Source organism: Colobus angolensis, unplaced genomic scaffold (genome assembly GCF_000951035.1).
Source record: "Colobus angolensis palliatus isolate OR3802 unplaced genomic scaffold, Cang.pa_1.0 Scaffold117, whole genome shotgun sequence".
Lineage (NCBI taxonomy): Eukaryota > Metazoa > Chordata > Mammalia > Primates > Cercopithecidae > Colobus > Colobus angolensis.
This window is the reverse complement of record NW_012112808.1, coordinates 6723423-6741990: the sequence shown is the minus strand read 5'-3', so window position 1 is coordinate 6741990 and position 18568 is coordinate 6723423. Positions and strand designations below refer to the sequence as shown.

Here is an 18568-nt window from a genome sequence, read left to right as displayed (position 1 = left end):
GAGTTAAAGAAACCAGCTTAGACCCGGGGCCCAAACATCTCAAATGCAGCCAACTCCGCTTTCTCTGTCAGCCTCGTCCTAACAGTGAATGACCACTTAATGCCTTGAAAGCTAAACATCATTGAAAGGGGAAATCTGCTTTTGAGGACAGGGAAAGAAAATGAAAATATGCCGGAGGATGACTCTAGGTCTTTTGTCCTGGGACACGGCAGCCTGAGAGGTATCCCCATGGGATGACCCTGCAGGGTCCTGTGGTTACTGCTTTAGGCTTGCAGGGAAATAACGACTTGAGGGAAAGGGCTGCAGGGGAGCCTTCGCAGGGCTCCGCCTGTAAGGGTATGAGCACCAGGTTCCCTGTAATTAAGAAGCAGCCTGCTCCTGTGAAGACAGCACTGCCACCCCATCTGCCAGGCCCGCGGGAGCTGGCACCGCGCCGCCCTGCCTGCCGCCCTGCTACCCACCGGATCCTTGGAGACCGCCTTTGATGGAGCGTTTATGCCAAGCTTTTCCAGAGGATAGACAATCTGTCGTCGTGGTCGCACGGGAACCAAGTAATGAAGGGCAGATGTCAGGGAGTGGGCGTAGGAGTTCTGGAACTGAAAGACAGCAATCTATATTTTAGGGGAGAGAATGTCAGAGAGGCTCAGCACAGATGTCTGCGTACAGCTTTACAAATACAAAACTCTTCACTCGGCCAAGTCAGAGAGGAAAAAAAAAATCAGCAAATAAACAAACATACTCTTCGAGCAGTGGAATGAATTGTAGATAATGCCTGACACTAATGAAGATAATTACGAGAGTAATTACATTACTATCTCTGTGGGAATGACAGATAAACAAGTGGTTTGGTTTATGGGATTTTTCAGTACAAGTATTTTCCCCGGGAGGATATTCTTCTCCATAGTGATCATGCATCAGCTTGATCTGACCCCATTAAGCTGCGTTATCTGCATCCTGTTAACCTTTGTATGTTTGGCACAAGCTGCTTTAAGAAGACACATAGATAAAAATGTCATCCAAGGAGTAACTTAGCAGGGATGTGAAAATCCTCCTGTTTGTAAAAGTCACTCACAGTGACTTCAACCAGACCTCTGTTAAACAATAACAACAAAAACTGTTTTGGAACAAAAAGATAAAACTGAGAAGTGGGGGTGGGTGTGGGAGAAGCAGATCATATTATTTACATCTAGACTAATACTAAATTATGAGTTGGATTTACACTTACTGAAATGAACTACGATAAACCATATCTTAGGGGAATGCTTTCAGTATTGATTTTATCCAGTTTTAAAAACTTAGCAGAGAAAACCAAACACGGTGATCTTTATTTCTGTCACATTTATGAAATCTTAGGGTTTTGGTGAAATGAACTAAAGACATTGTAACCATTTAAATCTGAAGAGTCAGACTGTAAAATCAAAACTTTTAATGATACATTAATTGAATTTAAGCTGGAAAGCAAAGAAAGAAAAACAACTGTAGATGCATTTTAATAAATAGATGGTTTACATATGACTTTTTGCAGTTCTAAAAATAGCCCCTGGCATTTCTAAGAGCTTCTGAAATGGTTTTCTAAAATCCTTCACCACTGAACTTCACACCCTGACTTCACAAACTGAAAAACAGAACCCTAGCCAGCACCCTGTTTTTATGCCTGAAAGAGCTCTTAATACATGCCTTGACCAGACAGACAGAGAGAAAACCATCCCCATAATGTGAGCCAAAAAGCTCAACTTTACTGTAGTCAACTGGGGATTTATAGCAGAATTTGGGAATTCTTACTCAAATTATTTGGAACTGCTTCATACACTTGTGTTAAATGAATATGTGAAATCAACTGGAAGTGCAGACTGAGAAGAAATCTGTTTCCAAGCATGTTTTTAGAGGCTATATACAACAGTGTGGAACATATTCCTAATTTCATACTATTGAGGTAAATGTATCAACATTTAATGAAATGCCCAAGGTATTATTTTTATTATGGATGCAAATGGACTTTCTCTAACCCAGCACATCCAGGCAACTTCATGAATAAAAACAAGAAAGTAATATCACATCCTGAAGGTCACAAAATTGGCATTTGGCCAAGTGCAAAGTAAAAGAAAACTGTGCAGGACCAGGATTTTCCAGCAGAACTGTTACCTCCCCATCTCAGTGAGTTCAAAGCTGGGCCATTTCATTGCCATGGTGCTGCATTTTGATAGCAAAAAAAAAAAGAAGCTATGGCAGAGTCTACATCTCACTCAAAACCTTTTCTATTTTTCTTCTTTCTTCCCCATTCCCTCTGAACTTCTCCAAAAGGTTTTCCGAACTTCTCCAAAAGGTTTTTGTTAAATAAAATACACTGGCGAGATTATTGCTATGTGTATGTACTAACACACTTTAGATTGTTTAATAAATAGACATGTTAATAATAAGGCACTTTAAGATGTCTTAGCTCCCTTTTGCTGATAAGAAGAAATGAGACAATGTCAGACTCTAGGCAGAACACGGGAAAGTTTGAGTTCATGAGTGGAATCTTATGGGGCAACTTCTACCTGCTCTAGTGGTTGAATCCCTTCACCCCAAGTCTACATCAAGTTGAGGACCAATGTTGTCAGTGACTGAGAGACCAATTTGCAGGAAAAAACCCTTGGGAATCTAGCTTGAAAAGGCCCTTGCCTATGGAACAACCAGACACCTTATATGAATGTGTGAGTGTGTGTGTGTGTGGGGGGGGGTGAGTATATGTGTGAATGCATGAGTGTGTGTGAGTGTGGTATACGTGCATGAATGCATGAGAGTGCGTGGGGTGTCTGTGTGTGTGTGTTTGTGTTTGTGACTCTTCTAGGCAATGGGGATATAGCTTTGAACAAGACATATAAAAGCATGGCTGTGTTCATGGTAAAACAGATAACTTCAGTTGGTGGTGAGTGCTGTGAGGAACACTAAAGTGGGATGGGACGTATGCAAGTAAGATGGAGGGTGTGCGATCTGTGCATGCACATACACACCATGTATGCACATCAGATTCGTGTCTATTACCACAGTATTACTCCACGCAAGTGTGACAAGTGTTACATGGGGTTACATTGGCATCAGGTATCTCCACACTTTCTCTCCATCACCTACTGGGGGTGTGTACAGTGCTTATTTGGAATGCTGGGATAGCACGCCAGTCTTCTAAAATAGAATTAATTTATTCTATGGATTCATCACTGAAATGTTCTTTGCTTGAAGGAATGAATAAGATCATGTTGGCGCTGCACTCGTGCAACATAAAAAATTATTAGATTTTCACGTCTCTTAGAGCATTTTTGCATGGTCTTCAGTCTCCGTTTTGTCAATATAGAAAAGCCAACATATTTTACTACCAATGATATTAGTTGTGATTGTGTCAGAAATTTGAAGCCTACAGAATGTCACTGTAGTCTATGAAAAAGGCAAAACTAAATATGGCCATTGGAAATTCAGACCCATGTTATCATCAAAACCCATCATGAGAGGAATGAATAAAATGTGGCACACAACACCAACAACACTGTGAACACTGACCTGCTGGGAAAGGGAATTGCACCATTCTCTCACCTTGCCTTCTCTGGATTTTGGGTAAACAGGGTAGTAGAGACAGGATTTAAAGCCTAAACGCAGGATCTCCTTCAGAAAGAACTTGGTGTAGTGCCGGAAAATGGGGTTGAGGGCAAAGTGATGCATGTGCCCGTGTTCTTCGCGCTGGTGGTGACTGAAGTAGATGAAATCTTCAATGTTGTAATGTGACCGTATGTACTCAATGTCCTACAGAAGAGACAGAAGGGATGGTTTCTACAAGCATTTTAAACAAACGGCATGCATTTTGTGATAAATATCTTTTAAAAATTACTTTAGGTATGACAGTAAGAAATGTGTTTTTCTCTTCCATATTTGCCACCTCATCTTCACGGTAAATTTTTTAAATTAGAAATTACATTTCCTGAGAGCTAGTTGTTCTGAGGGATTGTCTTTGGGGGATGGCAGCACAGCTTGTAATGTGCTCCTTCCACACCCATGGCTGCTATCAACTCAAGAGAGCCCCGAGTCTCTGCCGTTGGCCAAGCTGCAGGACAGCAGCTCCATACCACTCAGGTGAAGTGAGCACAAGCCGGTCAGCGCAAGAGACTGAGCCCATGGGAAATCAGGGAGTCAGGCAGAGAGAGCCACTGGTGTTCTCTGATGCGTTACCATTCACCTGTTAGTGTGGAAATGTGTTACCCCCAGGTCACACACTTTATTTTGTTTTGCTTTTTTTCATTTGAGACAGAGTCTCACTCTGTCACCCACACTGGAGTGCCCCGGCGTGATCTTCACTCACTGCAACCTTTGCCTCCTGGGTTCAAGAGATCCTCCCACTTCAGCCTCCCAACCAGCTGGGATTTCAGGCGCCCACCATCATGCCTGGCTAATTTTTTTGTAGTTTTAGTAGAGATGGGGTTTCACCATGTTTGGCCAGGCAGGTCTTGAACTCCCGGCCTCAAGTGATCTGCCCGCCTCGGCCTCCCAAAGTGCTGAAATTACAGGTGCAAGTCACTATGCCTGGCCCCAGGTCATACACTTTGATTACATGTATGGCTGGCTGGCCTACAATAAAACTGCATAATTGGGCCTTATCCCTGTGCACTTCTTAAACCTTCTATCCCCCTTGATGTGTAATATTTTTGCAGTGGAAGGTAATTTAAAGAACTGATGAGTGTCTTCCCATGTAAAGGAAATATCAGGCACACTGCTCTTGTTTCCACAGGTCTGGTTCTGGTCCCCCCTCTGTGCCCACACTGCACTGGGATCCCAGGTCTCCTAACTGTGCCCTGGGCCAGCCTGTCCTGTGTCACCTCCCAGCAGTGCACGCTGTCAGGAGCATGGGGGGAGGGGAACACTCCAAGGTGGGTGTGACTCTCTGATGACAGCAGCAGTAAATGCACCCAAAATGCAGGAAAAATCAAATCATATGGAGGTTGCAAAACACCAACTTATATTTCTCCTTGTTTTCCACAGTAAAATTATTTTAAAAGCCTACTTTCAAGAACAGAAATTGGAGAATGCAAGGCCCCTGATGTGTTCTGTGATCAGCAAGGCTGGCGCCAGCAAATCCATGAAAACTGTGGCATCTGTGGCCAAGCTTCTCGAGGTCCCCTGCCTTTCCAGCTTTTGTCACAAGGCACAGAGGAAACAGAGCTCAGGGTAACCCGGCCAGTGGCGGCACCCTAGGGCAGTTCTGCAACCTTTCAATCTGCATTGACCCTGTAATGGCCCTTATACTATAAGACTTTTCTTTAATTACCAAGGAGGCATCCCTCATTATAAAATAAAATGAGTGATAAGTATAGGACTGAGAAATCATTGAAAAACAAAAAGCCAACAGAGGTTATTAGCTCAAAACAGCAGATGGGCCATGTGCATCTAATTTTCTTCCCATCCCAAATCCCTTAAAATAACAACAACAAAAATTATTTTTGGTGTAATGAGAGCATATTGGAGGACAAAAATGTAAGGCAGTTTTACATTGGAAGGAAACCCTACCACTAGGTGAAACCTTCTTACCTTGGGCCACCTGGAGTCCCTGCCTGTCGGCTGGTACTCCATTCAAGCACAGAAAGGGAAGCCAGACACTGCCATACCCTCCCAATCAGACAGAGGGACAGTGGCACTACCAGTGACAGAGGAGACGCCATGGAGAAACATACAAGCACAACTGTCAAGGATACCCATGCCAGCCACCCAAACTGATCATTTAATCTTTCACTCATGACAAGGACAGACTTTTGAGGAAAACTGACAAATAAAAAAAGACCAGCATAGAGAAACATACAACTTACTACAGAGAAGACAAATTATTCAGGAAATAGCAGCGAATTAAAAAAAATTCTACAGAGTGTACTCAGAGAGATCAAAAAGGATCTTGCATGTAATACCAAAAAGGAACAAGCTGATACCAAAAAGGAACAATAGAGAATAAGAGACTTGGAAGTTAAATAGATGAACTCTGAAATAAAGATTCCAATACAATACTTGGGTAATAGAATAAACACAGCTGAAGAATTAGAGATTTGGAAGACAAAATTGAGGAAATCTAAAATGATGAGTAAAATGTAACATATATATGTTTAGAGACATCAAAGAATCAATTCAAAAGATCTAATATCCATCTAAAAAAGAATTTAAGAAAAGGAGAATGGAGAAAATGGAGGAGAAGAAATAATTAATGAAATCATAGAAGAAAAATTGCCAACAGAGACATAAGATACTTCTTGGCAAAATTTCAGAATTCCAGAGACAAAAAGAAAATTTAATTCTCGAGAAAGAAAGCAAACAAACACATATTTATTCATAAAAGATCAAGAATCAGGTTGGTATCAGATTATATTTTATCAATGACATTGGATACAGATTTAACAATCTGATGAGAAATAATTAGAATGAGGCTGTTGCAGATGGCTGATGCCTGTAATCCCAGCATTTTGGGAGCTTGGTGGGAGGCAGATTACCTGAGGTCAAGAGTTCAAGACCAGACTGGCCAATATGGTGAAACCCCATCTCTACAAAAAATGCAAAAATTAGCCGTGTGTGGTGGTGCACACCTGTAATTTCAGCTACTCAGGAGGCTGAGGCAGGAGAATCGCTTGAACACGGGAGGCAGAGGCTGCAGTGAGCCGAGATCACATCACTGCACTCCAGCCTGGGGGACAGAGCAAGACTCCATTTCCATAATAATAATAATAATTTGAATGAGAATTCTACACACAGCCAAATGAGTATACAAGTAGGAGGACCAATGAAAATTTCTCATATTTGTGTGGACGCAGGGACCTTACTACCCAACACTGTCTCTAAAAGAATGACTAACTCCAAGAAATATGGGATCAAAAAGAGGAATAAATCTAAGAAAGAGAAAAGTATGCAATATATTAAAGAAATAAAACCATGTGAACATCTCGATGTCAAAAACACATTCGATAAAATTCAACACTCATCCATAATAAAAACTTTTAATAAGACAGAGAAGAAAATTTCCCTTACTTGTTAAGGGATATCTATCAGAAACTTACAGCCATGATTATGCTAAATGGAGGAAAGTATAGAATCATTCCATTAAAATCAAGAACACCAGAAAGGCAGCTATTATTAACACTATTACTCAATGCTGTTCTATCCAAACACTAAAACTGGAAAAAGACTAAAGGTATAAATATTGAAAAGGAAGGTGTAGCAGGTTCTCTTATCCAAAGAATCCTAAGATGACCACCAGGACAGTACCTGTCATCCCACATCCCTCATGCTCTTCTGCAAAGTGACTCTGCCACACCCCCATTGAGAGAAGCCCACCTCCACCCCTTGTGTCTGAGCGTGCCCTCTAACTGCTCTGACCAATAGAATAGGGTGGAGGTGATGCTGCGGCAGAAAAGTGAATCAGCTGAAAAACTCTCCAAGCTCAAAGATATTTCATAAAGGTGATTGAGTACAAGATAAAAATACAAACACTAGTAGTTTTCCCATACACAAGACAAACATTTAGAAAATATGAGAAAAAGTGTATACTCAGAATACCAAGAGAAATCATAAAACACGTAGAAATAAATGATCAATGTCTAGAACTGTGTCAGGTCAGGGTCTCAGCAGGAAACAGTATGATCAAATTAGGATAATTGGAGGTGGGTTTAACAAAGGAAATATTTACAAGGATGGGGCAGGTGTAAGAAGATAAGTAGGGATTGTGCCGCAGCAACTGCAAGCTCTTCCCACCCTAAGAGGGTGACACAGGAGGAGGGCTGGTTATAGGAATCCAAAAGGAGAGCATCATGAAGAGGTTGCCTTGAAATGTCAGGGAACTCAGTGGAGATCAGCCTGCTGAGGCATCAGACGTCACTGTCCCCTCCTCCTTCTGTCAGGGCTCTCCATCCACCAAACCCAATGGGCAGCCAAATGGCAAAGGCACCCATAATGCTGTGCCCATCAGTCAGGCTCCCTGGGACAGAACAGGGTGGAGAAAGGTGGAGAATAGACTCACAGGACAAACAAAAACCCATATGGCACAAAACATGATGCAAAGAAAACCACATGAAAGAAGCCACAAAACGTTTCTGAAGAACCCAAAAAGTTAAACAACAAAACAACAACAACACAGAAAGCCATGATCCATGATCCTAGTAGGGAAGTCTCTATATTTTAATGTCAATTCTGCCTAAATTGTTCTATAGAATCCACATAGGTACAACTATATTAATAATAAGCATTACAAGGTTTGGGAGAGGAAATAGCCAAGAAAAAAAAAAAAACAAGAAAATTTAGAAGACATCAAATGAGAGAACACTCCTCTACTAGATATAAAAGCACATGATAATGCAATAGGTATCAACAGATAAATCCACGGAAAAGGAGAGTTTAAAAATCGACATAGGCATATAGAAATTTAATGAATGTAAAAGCAGCATTTTAAAATCAAAAGGGAAAGAATGGACTATTCAGTAATAAATGCTTTGAAATAGCTGGCTGTGCACTGGGAAAAAATAAAATGACATTTCCATTTGACACACACACACACGATATATGTAACAAGTGCAAAAAAGAATGCTGGAAGGGATAAATGCATCACTACAGTAGTAATACTTTGGGGAGAGCAATGGAATATATCAATATGTGTATAGGTGGTGGAAAGTTATCTGAGTTTTTAGGGTGAGAATGCTTTCATGTAGTCTTTGTAATATATTAAATATTGTGAACTGCAAAAAAATGGAGAATTGCAAGTCCTCCAAGTGGGGTAGAGGCAGATGATGACGATATCCATCAGAAAAAGGAGGCATTCACATTAAATAAGTAAAAGTACAACTCCAAAAGGGGCATTTGGGCTAATTCATGATATAGCAAGGCACAATCAAAGAAATTAAAATCCACTTCACAATTTACCATTTCATTTCTGATCACTGCAATACCAACTATTTGTTCTGCAACTTCAGCTACAAATGCCTGCAGCAGTGTTCCATCCTGAAAAGATAAGCATATATTTTAAGACCCTTAAAAATATGGCTATGAATGTTTTTGTAAGCAGGCAACAGTGGGTCTTAACCATGTTCACATAACAACAACAACAACAACAGAACAAGCATCTATCAACACCTACTTTGAGTCAGGTAGTAAGTTAAACGCCCTCCCTATGTCCACTGGATCCTCACACCAACTCTATTAGATATTATTATTATTATTATTATTATTGTTATTATTATTATCAGTTTTGAGATGGAGTTTTGCTCTTGTTGCCCAGGCTCGAGTGCAATGGCATGATCTTGGCTCACTGCAGCCTCCGCCTCTGGGGTTCAAGCAATTCTTGTGCCTCAGCCTCTCAAGCATCTGGAACTACAGGTGCTCAGCTAACTTTCGTATTTTCAGTAGAGACGAGTTTACACCACATTGCTCAGGGTGGTCTTGAACTCCTGGCCTCAAAGAATCCACACACCTTGGGCTCCCAAAGTGCTAGGACTGCAGGCGTGAGTCACCACACCTGGCTTCAGGGCTGAGACTTAATAAAGTTAATAATTTTACTGCTTCATCAAGGATACTCCTTAGTGAAACCAGCTTTTCCTTTCCTTTTTCTTTAATTGACATACTTGTAGATTTACATGCAGTGTAAGAAATAAAACAGAATTTCTTGTACACTTTGTTCAGTATCCCCTAATGATAATATTTTGCATAACCATAGTATAATACTACAAGCAGGAAACCAACACTGTTACAATTGTGTGTGTGTGTGTGTGTGTGTGTGTGTGTGTGGTGTATGAAGTTTCACATGATTTCATCACCTCTATAGGTTTATGTATCCACCACTGTAGTCAGAATATTGAACAGTTCTAATACCATAAAATCCCTTGAGTTGCCCCCTCTGTCCCCATCCTCCCCACATCCTTAACCTCTGGCATCAAATAACCTGTTCTCCATTTCTAAAATATTATCACTTCAAAGTGTCATATAAATGGAACTCTAGAGGATATAACCTGTAGGGGCTGGCTTTTTCCCCACTCAGTATAATTCTCTGGAGATTTATCCAAGCCAATACATGAATCAAGAGTTCATTTCTTTCATTGCTTAGTAGTATTCCAAGGCATGACGTTCCACAGTGTGTTTAACCATTCATCTGTTGAAGGATATCTGGGCTGACAATAGCTGCTATGAACATTAGTGTAAAGTCTTCATTTCTCTGGATCAAATGCCCACAAGTGCAACTGTTAGACTATAAGATAGTTGCAGTTTTAGTTTTTTAATAAACAGCCAGGACTGGGCACGGTGGCTCACTCCTGTAATCCCACCACTTTGGGAGGCTGAGGCAGGCAGATCACTTGACACCAGGAGTTTGAGACCAGCCTGGCCAATGTGGTGAAACCCCGTCTCTACTAAAAATACAAAAACTACAGGCGGGCACCTGTAATCCCAGCTACTCATGAGGCTGAGGCAGGAGAATCACTTGAACCCGGGAAGTGGAGGTTGCAGTGAGCCAAGATTGCGCCATTGCACTCCAGCCTGGGTGACAAGAGCGAGACTCTGTCTCAAAATAAACAAATAAATACAAATAAAAATAAAAAATTAAACAGCCAAAATATTTTCCAGAGTGGCCGTACCGTTCTACGTTCCTACCAGCAACACTAGAGATCCAGTTTCTCCACATCCTCGCCAGCATTTAGCGACTAGTGGCATCACGTTTTTTGTTTCAGTCATTCTGATGGCTTTGCAGGGATATTCCACTGTGGTTTGCTCTTTCGGTAGTTACCGGGATGACGGTGAAGAACACCAGGACCACTAGGACATTTGCTGCCACTTCTGTGACCTACTCTGAGGTGGCACTGGCTTCACCCACCATTGCTATTGCTTTTGCATCATAAGTACAGATCTCAACACAGTGGAAAATGAATAAAACAGTTTTTACCTTGCAGTCTCCCAGAAAATCCATGTTTCAGAGGCCCTCAAGGTTCTTTAGACCACACTTTGAGAACCAGGGCTTGACCTCATACCACTTAGAGGGCCAGGAGGGAAGGAGCAAAAAATGAAGAAACAAAGAGTCCAAGACAAACCAAAGCAAATACCATGTGCTGAAGGAAGTTGTATTTTAGTTTACTTTGATGCTTTCGTAAATAGTAAACATTTGTGTACACACCATTATGTTTAAGTGTTTGGTGTCTTCCTTCTGATGACTTAAAAATTAACTAAAAGATTTTTTTCCAAAAGAGCGAATAACTGGAACTCCCCAAATGACTTCAACAGTAGAATGAAGACATAAATGGTGGTATATTCATGCCATGAAATACTTCATGCTATAATATGAATGACTCTTACATATTGCTGAGCAAAAGAAACTTGGTATCAGAAAACAAGTGGTATGATTCCATTTATGTAGAGTTCAAAAATAGGCATAGCCAATCTCTGATCTTAGAAGCAAGGTGGTATTAACTTAGGGAAAGGCCTGAGTAGAGGCATCGGGGAACTTCCGGCAGGCTGTGGTTAGTCTGTTTCTTAAAATGTGCTGGTTACATGGTGTATGCAAATTGTGAAATCCATCACACAGTTTATTGGTTATACCTCAATAAATTTTGTTCAAAATAAAATGTATCAAAAAAGTGACTATGCACAATATTCTTCTTCTTTTTTTTTTTTTTTTTGAGACGGAGTCTTGCTCTGTCGCCCAGGCTGGAGTGCAGTGGCCAGATCTCAGCTCACTGCAAGCTCTGCCTCCTGGGTTTACGCCATTCTCCTGCCTCAGCCTCCGGAGTAGCTGGGACTACAGGCGCCCGCCACCTCGCCCGGCTAATTTTTTTTTATTTTTTAGTAGAGACGGGGTTTCACCGGGTTAGCCAGGATGGTCTCGATCTCCTGACCTTGTGATCCGCCCGTCTTGGCCTCCCAAAGTGCTGGGATTACAGGCTTGAGCCACTGCGACCGGCCACAATATTCTTTAACTATCTGCATCTTTCCATGTGTAGTTAGATTAACTGGCATGGCCCTTAAGATAGCAGTATTAATTTATAGACTGCCACAAGCCTGACTTTTGCCATAGCACATACATGCATTACCACACTAGAAAGAGAACCCAACACTTATCATGCAGGATCTTTCCCAGACTATGTAATCCTAGGGGATGCAGCCAGCTCAACAAAAGGGTCTGGTCAGACTCATCATTCAGTAGGCTCAAATAGGGTCCCACTACCCTCAGTCTGGTACCCAGTGCTGCTGAGGTGGGCACCAGATACCTGTGGATTCCTAAGATACCCTTCCCTAACCACGGTCATACTGTATCTACCTACCCCAAAAAATAGGATCTATCTCATTTTGATATGATTGTTTGGATCAAGTCCAAACTTTCTATCTTCATGAGAAGAATTTTGGGTGTCTGATCCCTCTGGGGGATCCCTACTGAGAATGGTCTCACTTCCTTAAGTCCCAGTCTCCATGGTTTCCTCTTCTGCTCCCATCTTCTAACTCTATCTCCACTGCCCCCGCCATATGATTTTCCAACTCAGATCCAAGGAAGTTTCAGGGTTGAGTCTACATGGGTCATCACGATGGTCCCATATCCTGAGGTCTGGTCATATCACATACTTACAGGGTCTTTGCGAGCCTTGTTGTAACGGTCTAAGTCCTCCAATATGCTTTTATTCAACATGAGGGTGCTGACAAGATTTTCCACACCAGGAGTATCCAAGAGAGTGGCAAATCTTATATGAATGGACCTGAGTAAGGAGAGGAATATATTTTTAAGTTAAAGTACTAAATACATATTCCCCCTCAAATGGAGACAGAATTGTAACATATCACACTTATATAAAATAATATCCAGTAAAGCATGTTTATATAACCTTGGGGTTTGAGTAATTGTAAAAGTAACTCATTTCATTATAGAAAACATGAAACACAAAAACGTGTGAAGAATAAGGTCAATATCACTGATAATGCCATTAACCAAAGACAACACAGAGATACTTTAAATATTTAGTTTACAGTAGCACTATGATTTAGTTCATAAACAGAGTCAAAATCCTTCCAATTTTTAAATTATGTTAGGAAGAAGTCACATTGCACCAGGGCTGGCTTCATGGGTGTGGGACCCACACAATGCTGTGTGCTTTTTAGAGCCTCACACTCACAGTTTATTGCTCTGAGGCCACCGTTCAAAAATTCTTAATAATTTTATCTTTGACTTCATGTTTTTAAGTGAAGTTAAGTGACACAATGGAGCATGTCAGGGGTCTTGGAGCCTCGGCTCATGTGTGCTCCCCACGGTCTCTCCATGATGCTTTTCTCCCACCTGTTCCCTGCCCCTGGCACCCTGGGCCCTAGAGAGCCTCCCCATTCCTGCCTCCTTCTGCCAGGGGTGACACTGGTTGCATTGGTTGGGGGAAGCCCGTGTTCAGCCAACACCCAGGGGGGTTCCTGGACAAGGGTATAGAGAGGCTCATGAGTCAGGTACATGACACATGGAGTCTCTGGTCAGACCAAGGGGGTGGCTGTCCCTACCCTGGGCAGGCAGTGCCATGGCGTGTTCGGCTAGCAACTCAGTGTGGACCTCCTACCGATCCTCCACCCAGGGGTTCAATGCATCCTGGTGCAGAGGTTGCAAGCCCTTAGTTGGATGCCTGTTTGCCATGGGTTGGAGCTCATGGGAAGGAGAGACTGATTGCTCCATACGAGGCCAGAGTCTCACATTTTTGTTTTGCAGTGGGTCCTATACATTATGTAGCTGGCCTCGCAGTGAATTCTCCGCAGTTACTAGGGTATTATTACTGAATGGGACAATGCCATTCCTCCTCGTGCTGATACAATCAAATATCCTAATCTATTTAACTGTCAACTGTAGAGAACATCTGTGCTTAAATTTTAATACATGCTTCCATATTTGAACAAAGTATCATATTTGCAAAGAACAATATCTATATCTATAATTAACTAATAAAAAGATGAACAACTAATACCATCTTAATAATGTTTATGAGCAATTTTAAGCGAAAGGTAAGAACTTTGTTATATGACCACCTTACACCAAAATCTAGTTCAGTGGATTAAAGATGGAAATGTAACAAACAAGACCACAAAAGCACTAGAAAAACACTTAAGTGAATTAAAAACATATATCCACACAAAACCAGTACATGAATGTTCATAGCAGCATTATTCACAATAGCCCAAGAGAAAACAACCCAAATGCCCACCAACTAATGAATGGATAAACAGAGTATGATTTATACATACAACAGAAAACTATTCAGCCATAAAAGAAAATAAAGTACTGACACATACTCCAACATGCATGAACTTTAAAACATTGTGCAAAGTGAGAGAAACCACATACAAAAAGGCACGTGTTGTGTAATTCCATTTATATGAAATGTCCAGAACAGGCAAATTTACAGTGATAGAAAGTGGGTTAGTGATTGTTGGGGGCTGAGGGGAGAAGAGAATGGGAGTGACAGCTTGATAGGTACAGGGTGTCCTTTGGGTGATACCAATGTTCTAGAACCAGATAGAGGTGGTAACTGCACAATGCTGTAACTCTACTACAAACCACTGAATTGTACATTTGAAGTGGGTAAATTGTATAGCATGTGAATTACATCTCAATAAAGCTGTTACAAAAATACATATAATGCTAAAATAATTGAAAGGAAAAGGGAATGGCAACTAACAGCAAAAACAATAAGCTGGCATAGCTATATAAATATCAGATAAACCAGATCTTAAGGCAAAAATCATGAGAAAAAGGTCTTTGTTTGATAATAAAAGTTCACTAGGAAGACATAACAATACCATATCTATAGGTGTCTAACAATAAAGCTCCAGGATACTGAAGTAAAAATGGACAGGGTTATGAGAAGAGTTTGAAATTTACCATCATATTGGTAGAGTTTAATATGGTAGAGCTCTCTCAGAAACTGCTGTCAGACAACACATTTAAGATACTGTGGAAGATCTGGATAAACTTCAGCTAAAGTACACTATATCACCCCAAATGAAAAAGATATGGCCATCTAAGAGTTGTCTCACTGTTTCCATTCCAAAGCCTTCCAGCCAGCTGTCTTTCCTGTCTTAGGTAACAACAACTCCATCCTTCCAGTGGTTCAGGCCCAGACCTTTGGCTTCATCTGTTTTCTTGCACACCTCTCTTTCAGCCTCACTTTGGGCTGACTCTACTTTCAAAATGCATCTAAGAATGGAACGACTTCTCAAGACCTCCAATGCTAGTCCAGTCTCCACCACCTCTCTCCTGGGTTGTTAGAACAGCATCTTAGTGTCTCTTCACATTTCTGCCATTGTCCCTGACAAGCCATCCTCCACCAATTTGCCAGAGCAATGCTTATCAAATGTTAAGTCTGATCACAAGACTCTTATACTCAAATTCCCAGTAATAGAGGTGTTCTTACCCTCTTTTATGTGTACGGCCCCTCTCAGAATGTTTTTAAATGAATAAAGTAAGATACTTAAGATAATAATATATGAGCTTCATTAAACAAACATGATTCAGCAGGGAGTCTAATAATTACCATAATTTTGCTACATTGACGAGCATAAGCTTGCACTCCCAGTAAAAGCCAAAGTTCTACAGTGGCTGAAAGCCCCCTCCCCGACTCCCCACGACCACAGCCTTCTTCCCTGTGCCCTCCCTCTGGGATTGCTGCTTGCTCTGACTCATCTCCAAACAGTTGGCTTCTTGATTTCCCTGCTCTGTGGCACAGGCCACCGTGCTGTTCCTCAAACATGCCAGACATAGTCCCTCATCAGAAGTTCCTACTTGAGGAAGGTACCTCATCAGAAGGTCCTACTTTATTAGAAGTTCTTACCTCATCAGAAGTTCCTACCTCAACAGAAGGTCCTACCTCATAAGAATTCCCTACCTGAGAAAGTTCCTACCCAATCAGAAGTTCTTACCTAAGGAAGTTCCTACCTCATCAGAAGTTACCTCATCAGAAGTTCCTACCTGTAATTCTCCTCCAGCAAATCTGTGAGCCTGTTCCATCACCTCAACATTTGAGTCTTTGCTGAAACTTCACCCTCTCAATGACCCTGAAACCCTATTTAAAATCTGGACCCTGACTTTCGAACCTCATTCCTTTTTCTATTTTTCTCCACAGCACTTCCTACTTTCTCTTTATTTTGTTTTTCACTGTTTGTCTCCTTCCACTAGAATAAAACTTGACAAAGATGGGAGTGTTGGTCTATTTGCTCACTGCTGCCACCTCATGGCTAGAGCAATGCCTGGCACATGGTAGATGCTCAATAAATAGCTGTTAAGTGAACTAATCATGAAGCTTGCATGGAGATAGCCAGAGAGCTTCCCCATGCTTATTACATGTCTTTGTGTGTGTGTGTGTGTGTGTGTGTGTTTTACATATAATAAATACTACAACTGAGTTATAAACAGTGTTGTTGGATACTAGACTGGAAACTGAGAGTAAGCGGACATCTTCCCCCAGTAAGGCTTGTAGCTCAGACCATATCACGGTCCACTCCAAAAAGCCAGGGCTTTTTGTAGCCTACAGTGGTGCCCAATAAATGTTCAGTGGGACATGGGGCTATCTTCCTGCAAAGGAGCACAAAACTGCAAACATTGTTTCACCAGTCTGTCCATGGAAATCTACTGGTGATTAGGGGTCACAACCATTTTGCATTCATCTCTGCAATTCATATTCACCAAAGAGGAGTATTTCAGAACTTTTCTTTGTTCCTAGAATTTCAGGGGGAGGAACAGGCAATGGCAGTATGTTTGTGCCCTCCTCTAAAATGACACTGTCCAGTACAAGAGCCCATACACTTGAAACGTGGTACTCAGAACTGAGACGTGCTGTAAGAATAAAATATTCACTGAACTGTGGACTTGGTACAAAAAAAGTAATATAAAGTATCTCATTCATGCTTTTTAAATATTGATTATATGCTGAAACAATACTATTTTGGATATAATGGGTTAAATAAGAAATAAATGTTACAATTAATTTCACCTACTTTTTGATTTTTAAATTAGTGTGGCTATTCAAAAATCTAAAATTACACATGTGGCTCAGAGTGTATTACTACTGGATGGGGCTGCTCTCTATGTCTGTATTTGCCTCTGAGAACTACTTCCCAAAAGGTTTTTATTCAGCTCATAAAGCAGAACGTAGGCTGGCTGGGTGAGGTGGCTCACACCTATAATCCCAGCACTTTGGGAGGCCAAGGCAGGAGGATCACTTGAGACCAGGAGTTCAAGACCAGCCCAGCCAACATGGTGAAACTCCATCTCTACTAAAAATACAAAAATTAGCTGTGCATGGTGGCTCACACCTATAATCCTAGCTACTTGGTTGGCCAAGGCACTAGAATCACTTGAACCCAGAACCCAGGAGGCAGAGGTTGCAGTGAGTCGAAATCATGCCACTGCACTCCAGGCTGGGCAAAAGAGTGACACTCTATCTAAAAAAAAAAAAAAAAAATCAGAATGTAGGTCTTATTCCACATGTGACCTTTTTTTGGCAGGCTCTGAGGCAAGGTGGCTGTATATACACTATTCCTCCTACAATGGGTGCTGAGAACAGCAGCCTGTTTCTGTTCACTTTAACTAGAATCAGATGTGGGAGACCTGAGGAGGAGGTGGTCTAGCTCCTTTCTTTTCTGGGTAAAGGGAGGAAGAGGTGTGGATTCTTTACTCAGTGTGTTCTGATAGCCGTGTGTCACTATGCACTTGTTCTTTGTGTCTTCACATCTCCTCCTGTTGCATTTTAAAGCATTTTCATAGTATGTGGTTTTGCCTAATAAAGCATTCTCATAGCAAAAAACAAAAAAACAAACAAAAAACGGGACACATACTTGTTGTTACATGGGTATTTCCTTTTTTTTTTTTTTTGAAAAAGGGTCTTGCTCTGTCGCCCGGGCTGGATTGCAGTGGCCGGATCTCAGCTCACTGCAAGCTCCGCCTCCCGGGTTTACGCCATTCTCCTGCCTCAGCCTCCCGAGTAGCTGGGACTACAGGCGCCCGCCACCTCGCCCGGCTAGTTTTTTGTATTTTTTAGTAGAGACGGGGTTTCACAGTGTTAGCCGGGATGGTCTCGATCTCCTGACCTCGTGATCCGCCCGTCTCGGCCTCCCAAAGTGCTGGGATTACAGGCTTGAGCCACCGCGCCCGGCCGGGTATTTCCTTTACAAAGGAAATTGCTTTTAATTGCTTCCAGTTGCTTCTACATAGCAATTGGCAGGAAAAAGTGAAAAATGAATAAATGTAAGAAATAAACTCTTAAGACATATTTCCTAAAATCAAGGATTAAAATGGATTCATCAAGAATTATTCATTCACTCCATCACAAATATTTATTAAACATCTGCTGTGTGCCCCGTGTGTTCTGGGTGCTGGGGATATATCGGGGAAACAGAGAGTCCACAATTTCTGCTCTCGTGGAGCTGAACTGCTATTGACTCCAGACCATATTTTGAGAAATAATTCTGAAATTCTTTAAAGTTTTAAATAAGGCACATGAGGTTAGAAGCAGACTAATTGTTATGGAGGCCTTCATCTGTGTTTTTGCTAGAGAAAGCACCTTGAAAAATACAATGACTTCAA

General features: G+C 41.5%; 1 protein-coding gene across 1 annotated transcript in view; it reads right to left on the bottom strand.

Annotated features, from left to right (window-relative positions):
- CFAP61 (cilia and flagella associated protein 61) overlaps window positions 1-18568 on the bottom strand; it is a 294188-nt gene that overhangs the window by 156510 nt on the left and 119110 nt on the right. Inside the window, exons 14-17 of the mRNA XM_011963119.1 lie at window positions 12590-12716; window positions 8911-8988; window positions 3568-3774; window positions 462-596 (exon numbers count right to left, since the gene is read on the bottom strand). Coding sequence (XP_011818509.1) covers window positions 462-596; window positions 3568-3774; window positions 8911-8988; window positions 12590-12716 — 547 coding nt within the window. The remainder of the gene's footprint in view (window positions 1-461; window positions 597-3567; window positions 3775-8910; window positions 8989-12589; window positions 12717-18568) is intronic.